Below are 14,242 nucleotides of genomic sequence, written 5' to 3'. Positions count from 1 at the left end.
GCCCCACACACGACTGGGATGTGCAGCTGAATTAATCCCTTTACAGCTGAATCAGCTGAACCTCTCTGCAGCTGAATTCATCCCTCAGACTGAAATAGGTTCCTTACTCTTAATGTATGGAAAAATGGGAGGGGGATGGATGGGAGGAACTGATTCCTCCCACTCTCTGTATCTACAGGATTCTGCTGATCGAGAGGCAAAACTTCAGCGTGAACTTTCAGTAGCCAATGAGAAAAATTTCCTGCTCAGGAATCAGGTAGGATAATGGTTCAAGTATCCCTCATGTTTAATTCACTCGAGATTCTTCTTCAGAACTCCACACAGTCCAGCTTGCCCTATTACCAGTGTTGCCTGAATGTTTCCACACCAGCCATATGTGTGAGATTACAATTCCCATTGGTTATGCAGGTTGGGATAATGGGAGTTGTAGACTAAAACAATGTAGGAGAGCGTCAGAGTAGAATAGGCGTCTCTGCTCCCACCTTGTTCCAAGGTACAGTGTTCAGAACCTTCACTTGTCTCTTGTGTGATGAGAGTGACTTCCTTCTAGGTAACTGAACTGGAAAGAAGATGCAAAACCCAGCAGGAGCAGCTGTTCCAGGTGAAGGAAGACCTGACTCACACAACAGCAGAAATGAAATTAAGGGCTGTGCAGGCTGAAGGTGAGCATGGTTGTGAATGTTAAGCTGTTCTTGCCAAGCTAGAGCCTGGATTCCCTGGGGAAGGTAGTCCTCTTTCCTGTTTTCCCTCATGAGTAGTCTTCTTTTCTGTTTTCACTTAGAGCGCTTGCAGATGGAGAAGAGGAGGTTCAAGCAGGTTCTTGAGGATGCAGAGGCTCTTCGGCAGAAGGAGGTGAGGAGAAGGCTGCAGGGCCTTAAGCGACTTAAGCATTTACAATGGGAAAGTCTATCACAAAAATGAAAAAGCCACCAAAGAATAGTGTCATGGGGAAAGGAGTGTGACCATCCGAGGAAGCCCAGAGACCAGACTGGGATGCTGAAGGGCCAGATGGAACCCCATGGCTTGAGCCTCTCCATCCTTGGTGCAACAGGATTCTGTTTATTCTGTTACTTTGAGATGAAGGACTAAGGCCTTCAATTTTTCTGTAGTGAGCAGCAAGTTACACCAGAGGTCTGTTGGGTTTTTCCTGACCAATGTTGTTTGTCATGTAGGTAGATCATATGACACATCACATGGAGGCAAGTGAGTGTGCCCTGCAGGAACGCATCCAGCGGCTGGAGGCCACCCGCACAGGGCTAGAGGAGGTGAGTGAGACAAAAACAGTTTTGTCTTAGAGTACCAGAACTGTATCATTAACTGTTTTTTGCCCAGGTTAGCCTTTTCAAGAAGAACATGTGCAATTCCTGTCCTTCATTATCTCTAGAGTTATGACCATCCTATTGGACCAGATAGTGGGAGAAGCCTATGCCGTACATTTCTTGTGGCCTGAAGCTGTTGTGTGACATTTTGATTTGTAACTAGGAACTAAGTCGAGCGAAAGCTGCTGCCCTTGTAGAGCGAGGCCAAGTTGAGGAAGAGCTCATCAAAGCCAAGAAGCAAGCAAGACTGGAAGAGGTAAATATGACTGGGCAGTTCAAAGAAGTTTATCTCTTGAGGCAGAGAGCTACATGTTGTCAGAAGTATAGAGCCGCTGCTGGAAATGTCATGGTCTCCTCTTTCTCCTACATGCTTCATGTCACCTCATAATGTTTACTCACCCACACTAGTAGCAGCCAAGTGATGTGGAATGGGGGAATACACTGTGTCGTGACATTAGAACAAACCTCAACAATTCTTTGGCAGTCCTACATTGTCTTCTAACTTGTAGCCTATGGAAGACAGCAGTGTATCTCTTGCAGAGAGGTATAGTTGGGAAGGAAGTCAACATTATATGGTTGCAGCAAGTCCAGGACATTATCCCCACACAGCCCTGAAGCTCATTGGGTGATGTTGGCCCAATTTTTCTCTCCCAGTGGAACCTCCCTAATAGGGTTGTTGTGAGAATAAGGGGAGATCACACATGCTACCTTGAGTTCTTTGGAGTAAAATAAACAAATAACTAATTGAATTTATAAGAATCACTGTGCACCATTTTAAAAAGAAGCATTCCCCCTTCTCTCATTCATTCATCATTTTTCTTGCTTGGTCACACACATACATATATAGAATCTTAGAGTTGGAAGGGGCTACTAGGGCCATCTACTATCTAGTCTTAACACCTAGGCATGCAGAAATATACAACTAAAGCACTCTGTAAACACTCCCATCTGACTTCTGTTTAAAGATCTCCAAAGAAGGAGAGTAAACTCTTCTGTGAGGTAGAACACTGTATTGTTGAACAGCTCTTACAGTAAAGAAGTTCTTCCTAATGTTTAGGTGAAATCTTGTATTTTCTTGTGTTCGTGTTCATTGGTTTGTGTTCTAGTCTCTGTTACACAAGAAAATAAGCTTGCTCCATCATCTACATGACATCCCCTCAGATATTTAAAGATTGTTATCATGTTATCTCCCAGTCTTCTGTTCTCCAAGCTAAATATACGCAGCTTCTTAGTTGTTTCTCAGAAAGATTGGTTTTGAAACCTTGGATTATTTTTGTTGTGCTTCTCTGGACATGTTCCAATTTGTCAATATCCTTCTTGACCTATAGTGCTCAGAACTGAACACAGTATTCTAGATGAGGTCTGGCCAAAGCAGAATAGAGTGACACTACTACTTCCCTCAATCTGTACACAGTATTGCTGTTGATGCAACCTAGTATTGCATTGGCCTCTTTGGCTGCTGCATCACACTGTTATGTTTAGCTTGTAGTCCTAGATAATGCTTTCTGTTTTGATGTATGTATGTAAAGCTGATTTTCTTCTTCAGAGGTATTGTTTCTAGTCACATGATCTGAATAAATAAATAAATAGTTAACATCAGTTGAATAATCAATTGATTCAAACTCATACAATTAATCTACTAAGATTTCTAGTTTTATTGTATGCTGCCCTGAGATCTTCAGATAAAGGGACAGATATAAATATTTTAATAAATGGTGAAGGGTCTGGAAGTGATGTCCTATGAGGAACGACTTAGGAAGCTGGGGATGTTTAGCCTGGAAAAGAGAAGATTAAGAGGTAATACGACAGCCCTGTTTAAATATTTGAAGGGATGTCATATTGAGGAGGGAGCAAGCTTGTTTTCTGTTACTCCAGAACAATGGATTCAAGCTACAGGAAAAGAGATTCCATCTCAACATTAGGAGAAACTTCCTGACAGTAAGGGCTGTTCGACAGTGGAACACACTCCCTCGGAGGGTGGTGGAGTCTCCCTCCTTGGAGGTCTTTAAACAGAGGCTGGATGGCTGGCTGTCAGGGATGCTTTGATTGAGACTTCCTGCATGGCAGGGGGTTGGACTGAATGGCCCTTGTGGTCTCTTCCAACTCTATGATTCTAAAACAGGGGTAGGCAACCTGCGGCCCGTGGGCCGGATGCGGCCCGGCAAGGCCTTGGGACTGGCCCCAGCCTGGTCCTGCCGCCGATTGCCGCCGGAGCCTTTGGCCTCTCGCGTGAGGGCATGGGGCCTTTGGCCTATCAGGAGGAGGCGGGCAAGGGGAGGCAAGCAGCAGGCAAGGGGCGCAAGCGGCGGGCAAGGGGGCAATTGTCTATAGAAGCCTCCGAAACATGCATTTATATTAACATTTTTTTAAAAATCAGCAAATTTTTTTGCGTGTCCTCCATTTTTTTAAAAAAAAGTGTCCTCCATTTGAAAATTTTGTCCCACATTTGTCCTGGTTTATTTATTTAATTAATTTTTTAAAAAAATTATTTAATTATTTATTTTTTGGCTTCGGCCCCCCAGTTGTCTGAGGGACAGCAACCCGGCCCCTGGCTCAAAAAGGTTGCCTACCACTGTTCTAAAATTTCATGAACTGGGTGAAAGCTCTGAATAGCTCATATCACTGTTACATTTTTAAATTTCATTCCCCTGTCTTTTGGGCAATTCACAGCAACAACGATTGGAGCATCTGGAGGAGAAGCTGCGGCTGATGATGCAGTCCCGTGATGAGGCTCACAATTGCTGTCTGCAGCAGAAACAAACCGTGGCTGAGGCCCATGCGAAGGAGAGTCAGCTGAGCTTGCAGGTGGAAGGACTCAAAAGGCGGTTGGAAGAGGTTCAGCAGGTAAAGGGAGACTTTGTCTTGAAAGGAGAGAGAAACAGAGCATACTCCAGAACGAGAGCACCTGATTTTTGCCCTCAGATTAGGGCTCCAGTCCTATGCTAATTAGCTAGGAGGAAGTCTCATCGAATTTAGTGGAGCTTAGTTCTGAGTAAATATATCTAGGATTGAATAATTCTGTTTTCATATATACAGAAGTCCAGCTATATATAAAAGATTAAGAGTACAGAATTAATATTTTGTTAGTTAATTTCTGCAACAACAGGAACTGGTAAACTACTTTGAAAAAACAGGACAGGGCAAGACAGCAAAGCTTCTCTAACTACTGGAAGGTTTTTTTGGTAATTTCTCAACAACTAGCATGGTGAAATGGTCGAGTGTTAGACTGGGCCTGAGAAAATAAGGTTCAAAGCTATAATCAGTTATGAATTTCTCTGAATGACCTTAGACCAATCAGTAACCAACTCTTTCTGTGACTATCTCACAAGGTTACTCTGAGGATAAAAGTAAGGGACAATGCATAAAGTCTTCAACTCTGAGGATAGGTGGGATGAAAATGAACTAGCTAAAAAAAGCTTCCTAAAATCTACATACCCATATTTGTAAACAAATAAGATATACCTGGTGATCCAGGTTTTTAGTAATGCAGAGTTTGTTAAACTACATGTAATAGCAATATATATATATATATATATATATATATATATATATATATATAATTTATCCTATATCAGCATTATGGGTGAACGAGAACTTTGTTTCATCAGATTCTGGTCATAAGTTCTAATTGTGCACAAACTTCTAATATCTATACTGTTAAAGAAAATATAGGGAAAACATTAGATATGTTGGGACTCCATTATTTGATGAAAGTATAGCACAGGCATGGAATCACCACTTGTTTTTTCAAACTCTGGAGACACACTCACCTTCTGTTCCTCCAAATATTTTTAATAAAAATAATAGAGAATTGCACTCTTGGAAACAGTTTAGTAATGGGGGGTGGGGGTGGGGGAGAGTAGCACCACCCTTAACATGTCCAGAGGAAGAGGGTAAAATTGGCTTACTGACCCACCAAGAGTTATTCCTCCCCCCTTCCCCAGTGTAGTAGATGTCATAATCCTTGTGACTCTACCTGTAGGCCTACCTCTTCAGACTATAGGCCACTGATGGTTTTTCCCCTATGTGCTATGGATGGCAGGAGCTGAGCAGCAAGGAACACGAAAAAGTAATGGAGGTCAATAAAGTGCGAGTGGAGCTACAGGAACAGATTGGGCACCTGGAGGCTGAGAGGACAGCACAAGAAGGAATGAGAGAAAAGATTGCAGCTCTGGAGCGACAGCTGAAAGGTAAACTTGTTGAGGAGGAAATCATTTTTTATTTTCTCAGAAGCTGAAGGCCATATTCTGGTCAGCCAGTAGCAAAGAAGATCTGGTGCCAATTACTATTTTATTCTGACTCGATTAAGCACCCTTATCCTTGCTCAACATACTCCACTTGATGCCCCACACTGTATGTGCAGAGCTTGTGGGGAAGTCACTTTTGGGAATGACAGTTCCCAGAACTCCCCAGCTGGTATAGCCACTGGCCATGCCAGCTGAGGAATGTAGAGAGTTGTAGTCCACAAAGTTAGGTTTCTAAGCTGTGCGTATGTATCCTTGCAAAATTGTCTGGCTAAGTGTGGCTCAGGACAGGTGATGGTTGACTGGCAGTGCAGCAGCAACTTCGTGAATGATAAAACCTGTTCTCTCCCATTCCAGCCCAAACCCATCCCATGCATAGATCAGATTACAAAACAAGTGCAATAAACTCCTTGGTCTACAAGTCAACCCATTAGTATTCATCTCTTGTCATATATCAGTGTTTCTGTTTCATTTTATGTGTCCTATAACCTGGAGGCTCATAGAGCCATATGGTTTCCAGCAGGCATCCCTTTCATTGCCTCATTTGTTGGGACTGTCCTCATGCCATCTTTCTGCCTTCTTTTTCCCCAGCCTCCTTAGAAGAGGGAAGCTAGATGCAAGGAGCCCTGCAGCCCATTTCCATAAGCAGCAGCATGATAAAAATGCTGCAATCCTTTGTTTGTATTTATTAATAATGTTTCTGGCCATTAGGGCCTCCCAAATGATGTACCATAAAATGTTTATTTAATTGATTGATTAATATCCTTTCTCCCAATTTGAGGCCCAAAATACATTTTTATGTTATTTTAAAACAGATTGCAGAGCTGTTCAGGGTAGTGAGGGAGCTTACTCAGCTCCCCCCTGCCCCGAACCCTATTTTAGAACCATCTAAAGCCTGCTGTGACCAATTTAACAACTTCTTCGCGGATAAAATCTCTCGGATAAGGGCTGATCTTGATGCTAGTATTAGTGCAGATACCAGAGTAGAGGTCTCCAGATCGTCCATGGACTTGATTGTACTGGATCATTTTGAGTCTGTTAGTACCGAGGAAGTGGACAAGATCCTTAGAAGTGTTAGGAAGACAACCTGCTCTCTCGATCCCTGTCCCTCGTGGCTAGCGGCTCAGGGGGGAACGGTAGTAACTTCTATGTTACACCGCATAATTAATACATCACTGAGGGACGGGCAATTTCCATCTAGCTTAAAATTGGCCACTGTAAAACCATTGCTAAAAAAGCCTTCCCTCGACCCCCTGATGCATAATAATTATCGGCCAGTATCGCTACTGCCATTTTTAGGGAAGGTGATCGAGAGGGCGGTTGCAATCCAGCTTCAATCGATCTTGGATGAGACGGATTATCTAGATCCATTTCAAACCGGCTTTCGGGCAGGCTACGGGGTTGAGACTGCCATCGTCTCCCTGGTCGATGATCTTCGTCTGGGCATGGACAGGGGTAGCGTGTCCCTGTTAGTGCTCTTGGACATCTCGGCGGCTTTCGATGCCATTGACCGTGGTATCCTTCTGGAGCGCCTGAGAGAGTTAGGAATCAGGGGCACTGCATTCCAGTGGTTCCGCTCCTACCTCTCGGGAAGGTTCCAGATGGTGCAGCTGGGGGATGTGTGCTCCGATAAGAGGGCCCTTACATCTGGTGTCCCTCAAGGAGCCATTCTGTCCCCCATGCTTTTTAACATCTACATGAAACCACTGGGAGAGATCATCCGGAGACATGGGGCGCGGGGTTATCAGTACACTGATGACACCCAAATAATCTTCTCTATGTCTCCGACTGATTCAGTGACCAGGGATGGCATCTCTCCTCTCGTTGCCTTTCTGGAGTCGGTAATGGGCTGGGTGAGGGAAAACAGACTCATTTTGAATCCAGAGAAAACAGAAGTGCTAGTGATAGGTTCTCCAGACCCGGGGATGGCAGTGTTTCCACCTGTCCTGAACAGGATCACGCTTCCCGTGAAAGACTCTGTTCACAGTCTGGGGGTGCTCCTTGACTCGTCGCTCCACCTTACACCACAGGTGGATGCGGCGGTCAGGAGCACATGTTATCAGCTTCGGTTGATACGCCAGCTGCGTCCCTATCTGGGCTGGGAGGACCTTGAAACAGTAGTACATGCTCTGGTAACCTCTCGTTTGGATTTCTGCAATGCGCTCTACATGGGGCAACCCTTGTACCATACCCGGAAGCTGCAATTGGTGCAGAATATGGTGGCAAGACTGGTCACTGGTACTTCCAGGACCAGTCATATAACACCGGTCCTTAAAGACCTCCATTGGCTGCCTATTCGCTTCCGGGCGCAATACAAGGTGTTGGTTATTATCTATAAAGCCCTAAATGGCTTGGGCCCAGGGTACTTGGAGGACCGCTTCTCTCCATACAATCTGCCTCGCACACTCAGGTCAGCCGGCTAGATATATTACCACCACCCAGAGGGCCTTTTCTACCTCGGCCCCCAAGCTCTGGAACTCGCTCCCCGGCGAGCTCCAATTGGCCGCCTCGCTGGACCAATTCAAGAAGGGGTTGAAGACATACTTGTTCCAGCAGGCACACCCCTGACCCCTGAAGTACTCCCCCCCTCCCCTCTCAACAGCATTGGAAGCTGGCTTGAGATTTTTTTATTTTTTGGGGTGAAAATGTAACTGTGTTTTACCCTGTTTTTACTGTGGTTTTTTATTGTATTGTGGATGTTTTTAAACCTTGTTGTTAAACCGCATTGATCTTTGGAAAGGCGGTATATAAATAAAATTTTATTATTATATTATTATTATTGTTTGTATTTATTAATAATGTTTCTGGCCATTAGGGCCTCCCAAATGATGTACCATAAAATGTTTATTTAATTGATTGATTAATATCCTTTCTCCCAATTTGAGGCCCAAAATACATTTTTATGTTATTTTAAAACAGATTGCTTAAAAGCCAGATTTTCAATTTAAAATAGAACACCAAAAGCCAGATGGAATAATTCAATTTTGATCACCTGCTGGAGCTCAGCAATGATGACTCCAGTCTAACAGCCCCTTGGACAGAGTTTCACATCTGATGTGTTGCTATAGTGAAAGTCCTGTCTTGTGTATTAACCAGTCTAGCCTCTTGGGTTGGTGGGACACTTAGTTGGAGTTTTCCATAAATTGGCCCCACACATTTACTGAAAATAAGTTCCATTGATTTTACACTGATTTTTATTTTATTTTATTTTATTTGTAGTGAGGCCAGTAACATTTTAAAAGACTTCCCTGACCTTGTAAGCAAGAGAAGAAACCAGTTCCCCAGTTTACCCACTCATCATTCTTGGTTTAAGCATGAGGAATATGAGCTCACTCCAGTGTGTTGAACTGTGACACCCATAATCCTTTGCCACTGGTTGTGCTGGATAAGGCTGGTGGCAGTTTCAGTCCAACAGCATCTAAAAGTTGAAGGCTTTCATGGCTGGCATCCTTACTTTTTTGTGGGTTTTTCAGGTTATGTGGCGATACTCTAGAAGAGTTTATTCCTAATGTTTTGCCAGCATCTGTGGCTGGCATCTTCAGAGAATAGTATGTATATCTATACACACACACACCACTTTCTACCAGGTCAGCATTCTCTGAAGATGCCAACCACAGATGCTGGCGAAACATCAGGAATAATAAACTCTTCTAGAACATTGCCACATAGCCCGAAAAACCCACAAAAACTAAGCATCTGAAAGGCTGCATATTTCCCACCCCTCTTTTAGACTGAGAATGAACCTAGATTTCTTCTTCACTGAAAGGCATATGGATGTGTACAGTATTGAGTTACAGTTTTCTCTCACTGTTGTGTAAAATACACTCTTCTCCATTTTTCACTATGCTGAAACCAGAAAAGTCTGAAAGAGACATAATATTTAATTTTTCTTTGTAGTGCTGTCCAGTAACCACCGAGAGGCACTGCTAGACAAAGAGGGCGAAATCTCAAGCATGCAGGAGAAGCTGCGAGTTCGTGAGGCAGAGATCTCCCGAATGAGGGAGGAGGAAGCTCAGCGAGTCAGCTTTCTTCAAAACGCCATTATGGCCTACGTGCAAGGTTCCTCACTGGGCCCTGTTGGCCCCAAAAGCTGAGACGGAATCTTGAGAAATCTTAAGGCATGGAATCACAGAATGCTAATTGTATCCTGACTGTGGAACCACATGGGCATCATGGAATCTGATTCCCTTATGACTCTGGGAGATCTTGCACTACATACCCCACTGTCAGCTACCTGAGGCTGTGCCTGAGGCATCACTGAAGGAAATCCCATTTGTTTTAGAAACCATTTCACTGTTGTGCACCAAAACCATGTTGCAAGCTCCCAGAGTAAAGCTACCCCTTCATATTGGAGTACACAAAAAAGTTTGTTCACAGGGACTACAAAGATAATGTTTTTATACATCACAGACATTGGCTTTCATCTTAGGTACACGTAACATCTCTGGTGTATTTGGGCTGGGCAGGGGGATGCTTCAGTCTGCTCAGCTCTCTCATCTCAATAACAAGTGAAAGAAAGTCATTTTCTCAAATGATGTCACTACTTCTCATGCCAGCGATCCTGCTCTAGCGGGACTACACAAGATGACATTAAATAAGTACCCTACTCCCTACTACTCATGTAATTACAAAGACAAATGTGGGCCTTAATGTTTTTGGCTAACATCCCCCATCAGCCTTATCCAGAATAGCCAGTGTATGGAATTCTGGGAATCACAATCCAAAAGCAGACTGAAGGGCTAACAGTTGCCCACCTTTATTATAAAGATACAAGGCTGCAAGGAGAACATTTTTATATCATGATCCTGTACTAGCAGCCCTTTAAGCAGAATAAACCATTTGTCTTCCCTCCTTGGAAGCAGCACTAATGCTGAAGTTTACTGAGGGAAAATGCCTTTAAAGTGAGCATGCCTCTGCCAACAGTGCATGATTTCCTTGGCCTAAAAGTGGCTAATTCACCCATGGGGCCTTCTAAATCTTGGTAATGAAAACAGCCACCTCCTCTCACTGGCAGCAGGTTTTTAGTTGGTAGAAAGAGGGAGGGGGGCACTGTGGCCTAGGAACCAGATTAATATACAGATCATCCTGATTTTGATGTCTTATCTCCCTGCAGGCTGTGAGCATGAAAATGGCAACAGTATATTAAATGTCTAATCCCTTTCCATTCAAATTAGGAAAATGTGTATATTTTGATCCCCCTTCCCCTGTGTTTTAATTTGGAGGAGGCAAAGTCCCACTTCTTTACTTTGGAACACTGGTTTCCTCAAATAATAGGGTGAGTATTTCTATGTCAAAAAAAATTAAATTATAATTAATTTTAATTTTTCCAAAAGTTTCACCAACATTACCTGTGAGACAGTCATTTGTTCTATTTCAGATTTGCACAAAAAATTGCATGGGGAAGCAAACAGGGACTAATTTCAATTTCAGAAATCCTAACTACTCTTCCCAATGAAAACAAAACAAAACAAAAATTTAAATTCTACAGTTCAAAGTGAGACTCCTAGAAAGCAGGTAAATAAATATGCAAAACAAATACATTAAATATAGCAGTCCAGTTACAGTGTGGCTATAGATGGGCTGAGTGGTTTTCCTCCCTGGTTTGGTTCTTGCTGTCTGGTTGCCAGAAGTACATTCTTGCTGCAGTAGTACTTTTCTCACTGTTATTGTATCTTTAGAAGGAAAAATATTTCATTGTCAGTACCTATAAAAGATGAAAGATAATAGATCTGTATAGTCTCTCTTTTGTTTGAGGTGGGTATCTACAAAAGAGCATCTTTCTTTCCAAATTCAAAGGAGCATCTAATGAAAATGGAAGCGGCGGAGGGAGGGCTTCCTGTATCAAGAGCCTTTGGCCTAATGCTTGTTGAACAGAGAGGCTTCCCAAAAATCAAGGGCATGCTTACTTATGTGTTATCAGTGAGAGACTTCTTTCTCGTATGTGAGAACACAACTGTGAAGTGTTGTACTTCTCACCATGGAGCAACAATTCATAGAATCTCATCATGCATAAGGTGGAATTTCAGATGTATACATCTTTTCTGTCTGTCTTCAGTAATGCACTGTCCCAGTTCTTGTTATGTGCCTTCAAGTCAGCTGTGACTTACGTTGACCCTATCATAACCAAGATCTCTTTAGAGAAGATTTGTGATTGCCATCCTCTGAGGTTGAGTGTGGCTTGCCCAAGATCACCCAGTGGGTTTCCATGGCTGACCAGAGATCTTCACTCTGGTCTCCCAGAGTCCTAATACAACACTCAAACCACTACACCAGCCTGGCTTCAGTTATCATTAAAAAAATTAAAACATTGTTAGTAATAGAAATTTTACAGCCTAGCAGGGGAATGAAAAAGAGTCCTGCAAAGTCAGTTGAGGACAAAACTACACCAGCCTGTTCTGAGCTTTGTTTGTGTGGTTCTGGAGAGTGCTCTTTGCTTATGCCTGTCTGGAACAATCAGTGGGTTTGCAACCCACTGCCCAATGGCAAGGACACCTTTCTTCCCACACACACAGACAACACCCCAGGCTTCTAGTTTTTGGTTTTTTAAACCGGGCTTTAAAACAACAAGCATCCCTGTGCTTGAGCTTAATATGATTTGACTGATTTGATGGGAAAGCAGAATTTTATTCCCTTTTAGGCTTGTCCAACTGTTAGGGCAGATAATAGAAAAGGGCAGGAAATCAGCATCCGTCTTCAGTGCTGCACTTTTCAACCTCAGCAACCAGGTCTGGCTTGCACTAAATATTTTACGGAATCTCAGTGCCAGTTAGGTGTCTTGTCATGTGCATCTGAGAAAAAGTGATTCAAAAATTTCCCTACATGATGGTACAAGTGATTTTAGGCCCTCTCTCACCTTGAGAACAACCCTGAATGTTGCTGTTGTGTGACTGTAAGCAAATAAGGCCATTTTTAAATGAAAGATACTTCTTAAACTATCTTTTTTTTCATGTGTACATGAAAAGTGTACACAATTACACGTGTAGGAAATGGAAGAGCCAGTCTACAAATCACAAGTAAAACCTGCCTTGTATTGGCATAGAGAAAACTGAAAGAATTTTAGAGAGGAGATACTTTAAGTAGGCACACAGTCTTGTATATTAGTTCTTTCAATTTTACAGAGAGGAAACTAAAGCCGAGAGAGAGGGGCACCATTTCAAATGGGGGAAGAAGTACAAAGCAATTTCAGAGTGCAGCACTCTTGGATGCATTCAAGAATAAATTACACACACACATAAACACTTCTTAAAGTTTATATTTATGTGGTTACCTTTAATAGTTAAAAAATAATATTATAGTGTTGGTACAGGAGGGCATTTAGTTGTTCAGAATACAAGCTTGCTGTGTTCCGGGCTCAATACAAAGTGTTGGTTATCATCTATAAAGCCCTATATGGCTTGGGCCCGAGTTACTTGAGGGAACGCCTCTTCTTACATAATCCGCCCCGCACTCTCAGAACAACAGGAAAGTACTTACTTGAGTACTCCAGGGTGAGATTGGCTGTAACTCACCAACGAGCATTTACAGCAATAGCTCCGATGTGCTGGAATAAACTCCCTGAAGAGATTCGACTCAGTTCCTCTCTGGATGCTTTCAAGAAGATGTTGAAAACCCATCTTTTCCACCTAGCATACCCTCCTGACTCTTTATAGAAAAAGTTATGCCCTAATCGAAGTGTACCTCAAGATGTTTAACCTGCGATTGTGATATTTTAAACTGTTTTTATATTATGTTTTATGGAAATGTATCTGTAATTGTAATTGTATTGCGATATGATGTGATGTATACTCTCTCCTCGAATTTGTGAACTGCTTTGATCTCATTGGAAAAGCGGTATAGAAAATAAAGATTTTATTTATTATTATTATTATTATTAGAACCAGTGTTGGCTGGAACTATGATTGTCTTGTCTAAAACAGTGCTATTCAAATGGTGGTCCCCCTGGACCAGTCTGGTCTGTGAGTCATTAGCTGCTGGTCTGCAGAGTTACAGGAAAGAAAGAAAAAATAAGTTGTAGCTAATGGCACATTTAGAAGGGGAAAATTGCCTTTCTCCCACATCAGATGGCATGAGATGCACTGGTCTAAAATACTTGGAAGGAGTCTGCCCAGCATGGTGACCCTGATGAGAAATAATTACTTTCTGAAAGTCACATAGTTGAAATTGTCTTTGAATGGGCATCTCTGCAGTCACAGCCCAACCAAGTTTGGTGAAAACAATGTCAGCTTCTCAAAGAGAATCCACCTCTTGCATTATGACTGATGGAGAATAACTGGGCCAGCCAAAAATCCAACTGACCAGACTGGCATTTAATACTGGCAGTGGCTTCTGCAACAACTGAAAGCATCAAGCTAATTTAAAGGCCAATAGATTGGGCTGTATGGAAACACACATCTGTCCACCACTCCGGAATCTGCCTGAGACAGTTGACTCCTTGTGCCTATTGGTAGGGCCAACTGCTGAGTACAAAGTACAACCTCATGGACCAAGTATGGAACACTAAACATGATTAGCAAGCCCTGTTTGAATCCTAAAGCCTCAGAGAGCTCCCATGTTATCACACCCCAAAAAATGCCAGAAATCTTGTCTGGTCATTGGCCTCCCTCTCTACTCATATATTTATTTTTCCCCTGGAGATTCTCAAGCCCAATCAGCAGGGCTGGTAAATGCATTTTCAAGGGC

The 14,242-nt window shown here is 42.7% G+C and overlaps 1 protein-coding gene across 1 annotated transcript in view; it reads left to right on the top strand.

The window, feature by feature from the left end:
- Positions 1–13,334, top strand: part of LOC149322257 (leucine-rich repeat-containing protein 45-like) — a 30,981-nt gene extending 17,647 nt beyond the window's left edge. Inside the window, exons 10-17 of the mRNA XM_089538074.1 lie at positions 179–256; positions 551–662; positions 782–852; positions 1,173–1,265; positions 1,483–1,575; positions 3,990–4,163; positions 5,362–5,509; positions 9,461–13,334. Of these exons, the coding sequence (XP_089394200.1) occupies positions 179–256; positions 551–662; positions 782–852; positions 1,173–1,265; positions 1,483–1,575; positions 3,990–4,163; positions 5,362–5,509; positions 9,461–9,657 (966 nt within the window). The 3' untranslated portion in view covers positions 9,658–13,334. The remainder of the gene's footprint in view (positions 1–178; positions 257–550; positions 663–781; positions 853–1,172; positions 1,266–1,482; positions 1,576–3,989; positions 4,164–5,361; positions 5,510–9,460) is intronic.
- Positions 13,335–14,242: the final 908 nt, after the last annotated feature.

This window comes from Sceloporus occidentalis, unplaced genomic scaffold (genome assembly GCF_023333645.1).
Source record: "Sceloporus occidentalis isolate IW3139 unplaced genomic scaffold, rSceOcc1.0.p SCAF_1, whole genome shotgun sequence".
Taxonomy (NCBI): domain Eukaryota; kingdom Metazoa; phylum Chordata; class Lepidosauria; order Squamata; family Phrynosomatidae; genus Sceloporus; species Sceloporus occidentalis.
This window is presented reverse-complemented; position numbering and strand designations above follow the sequence as displayed.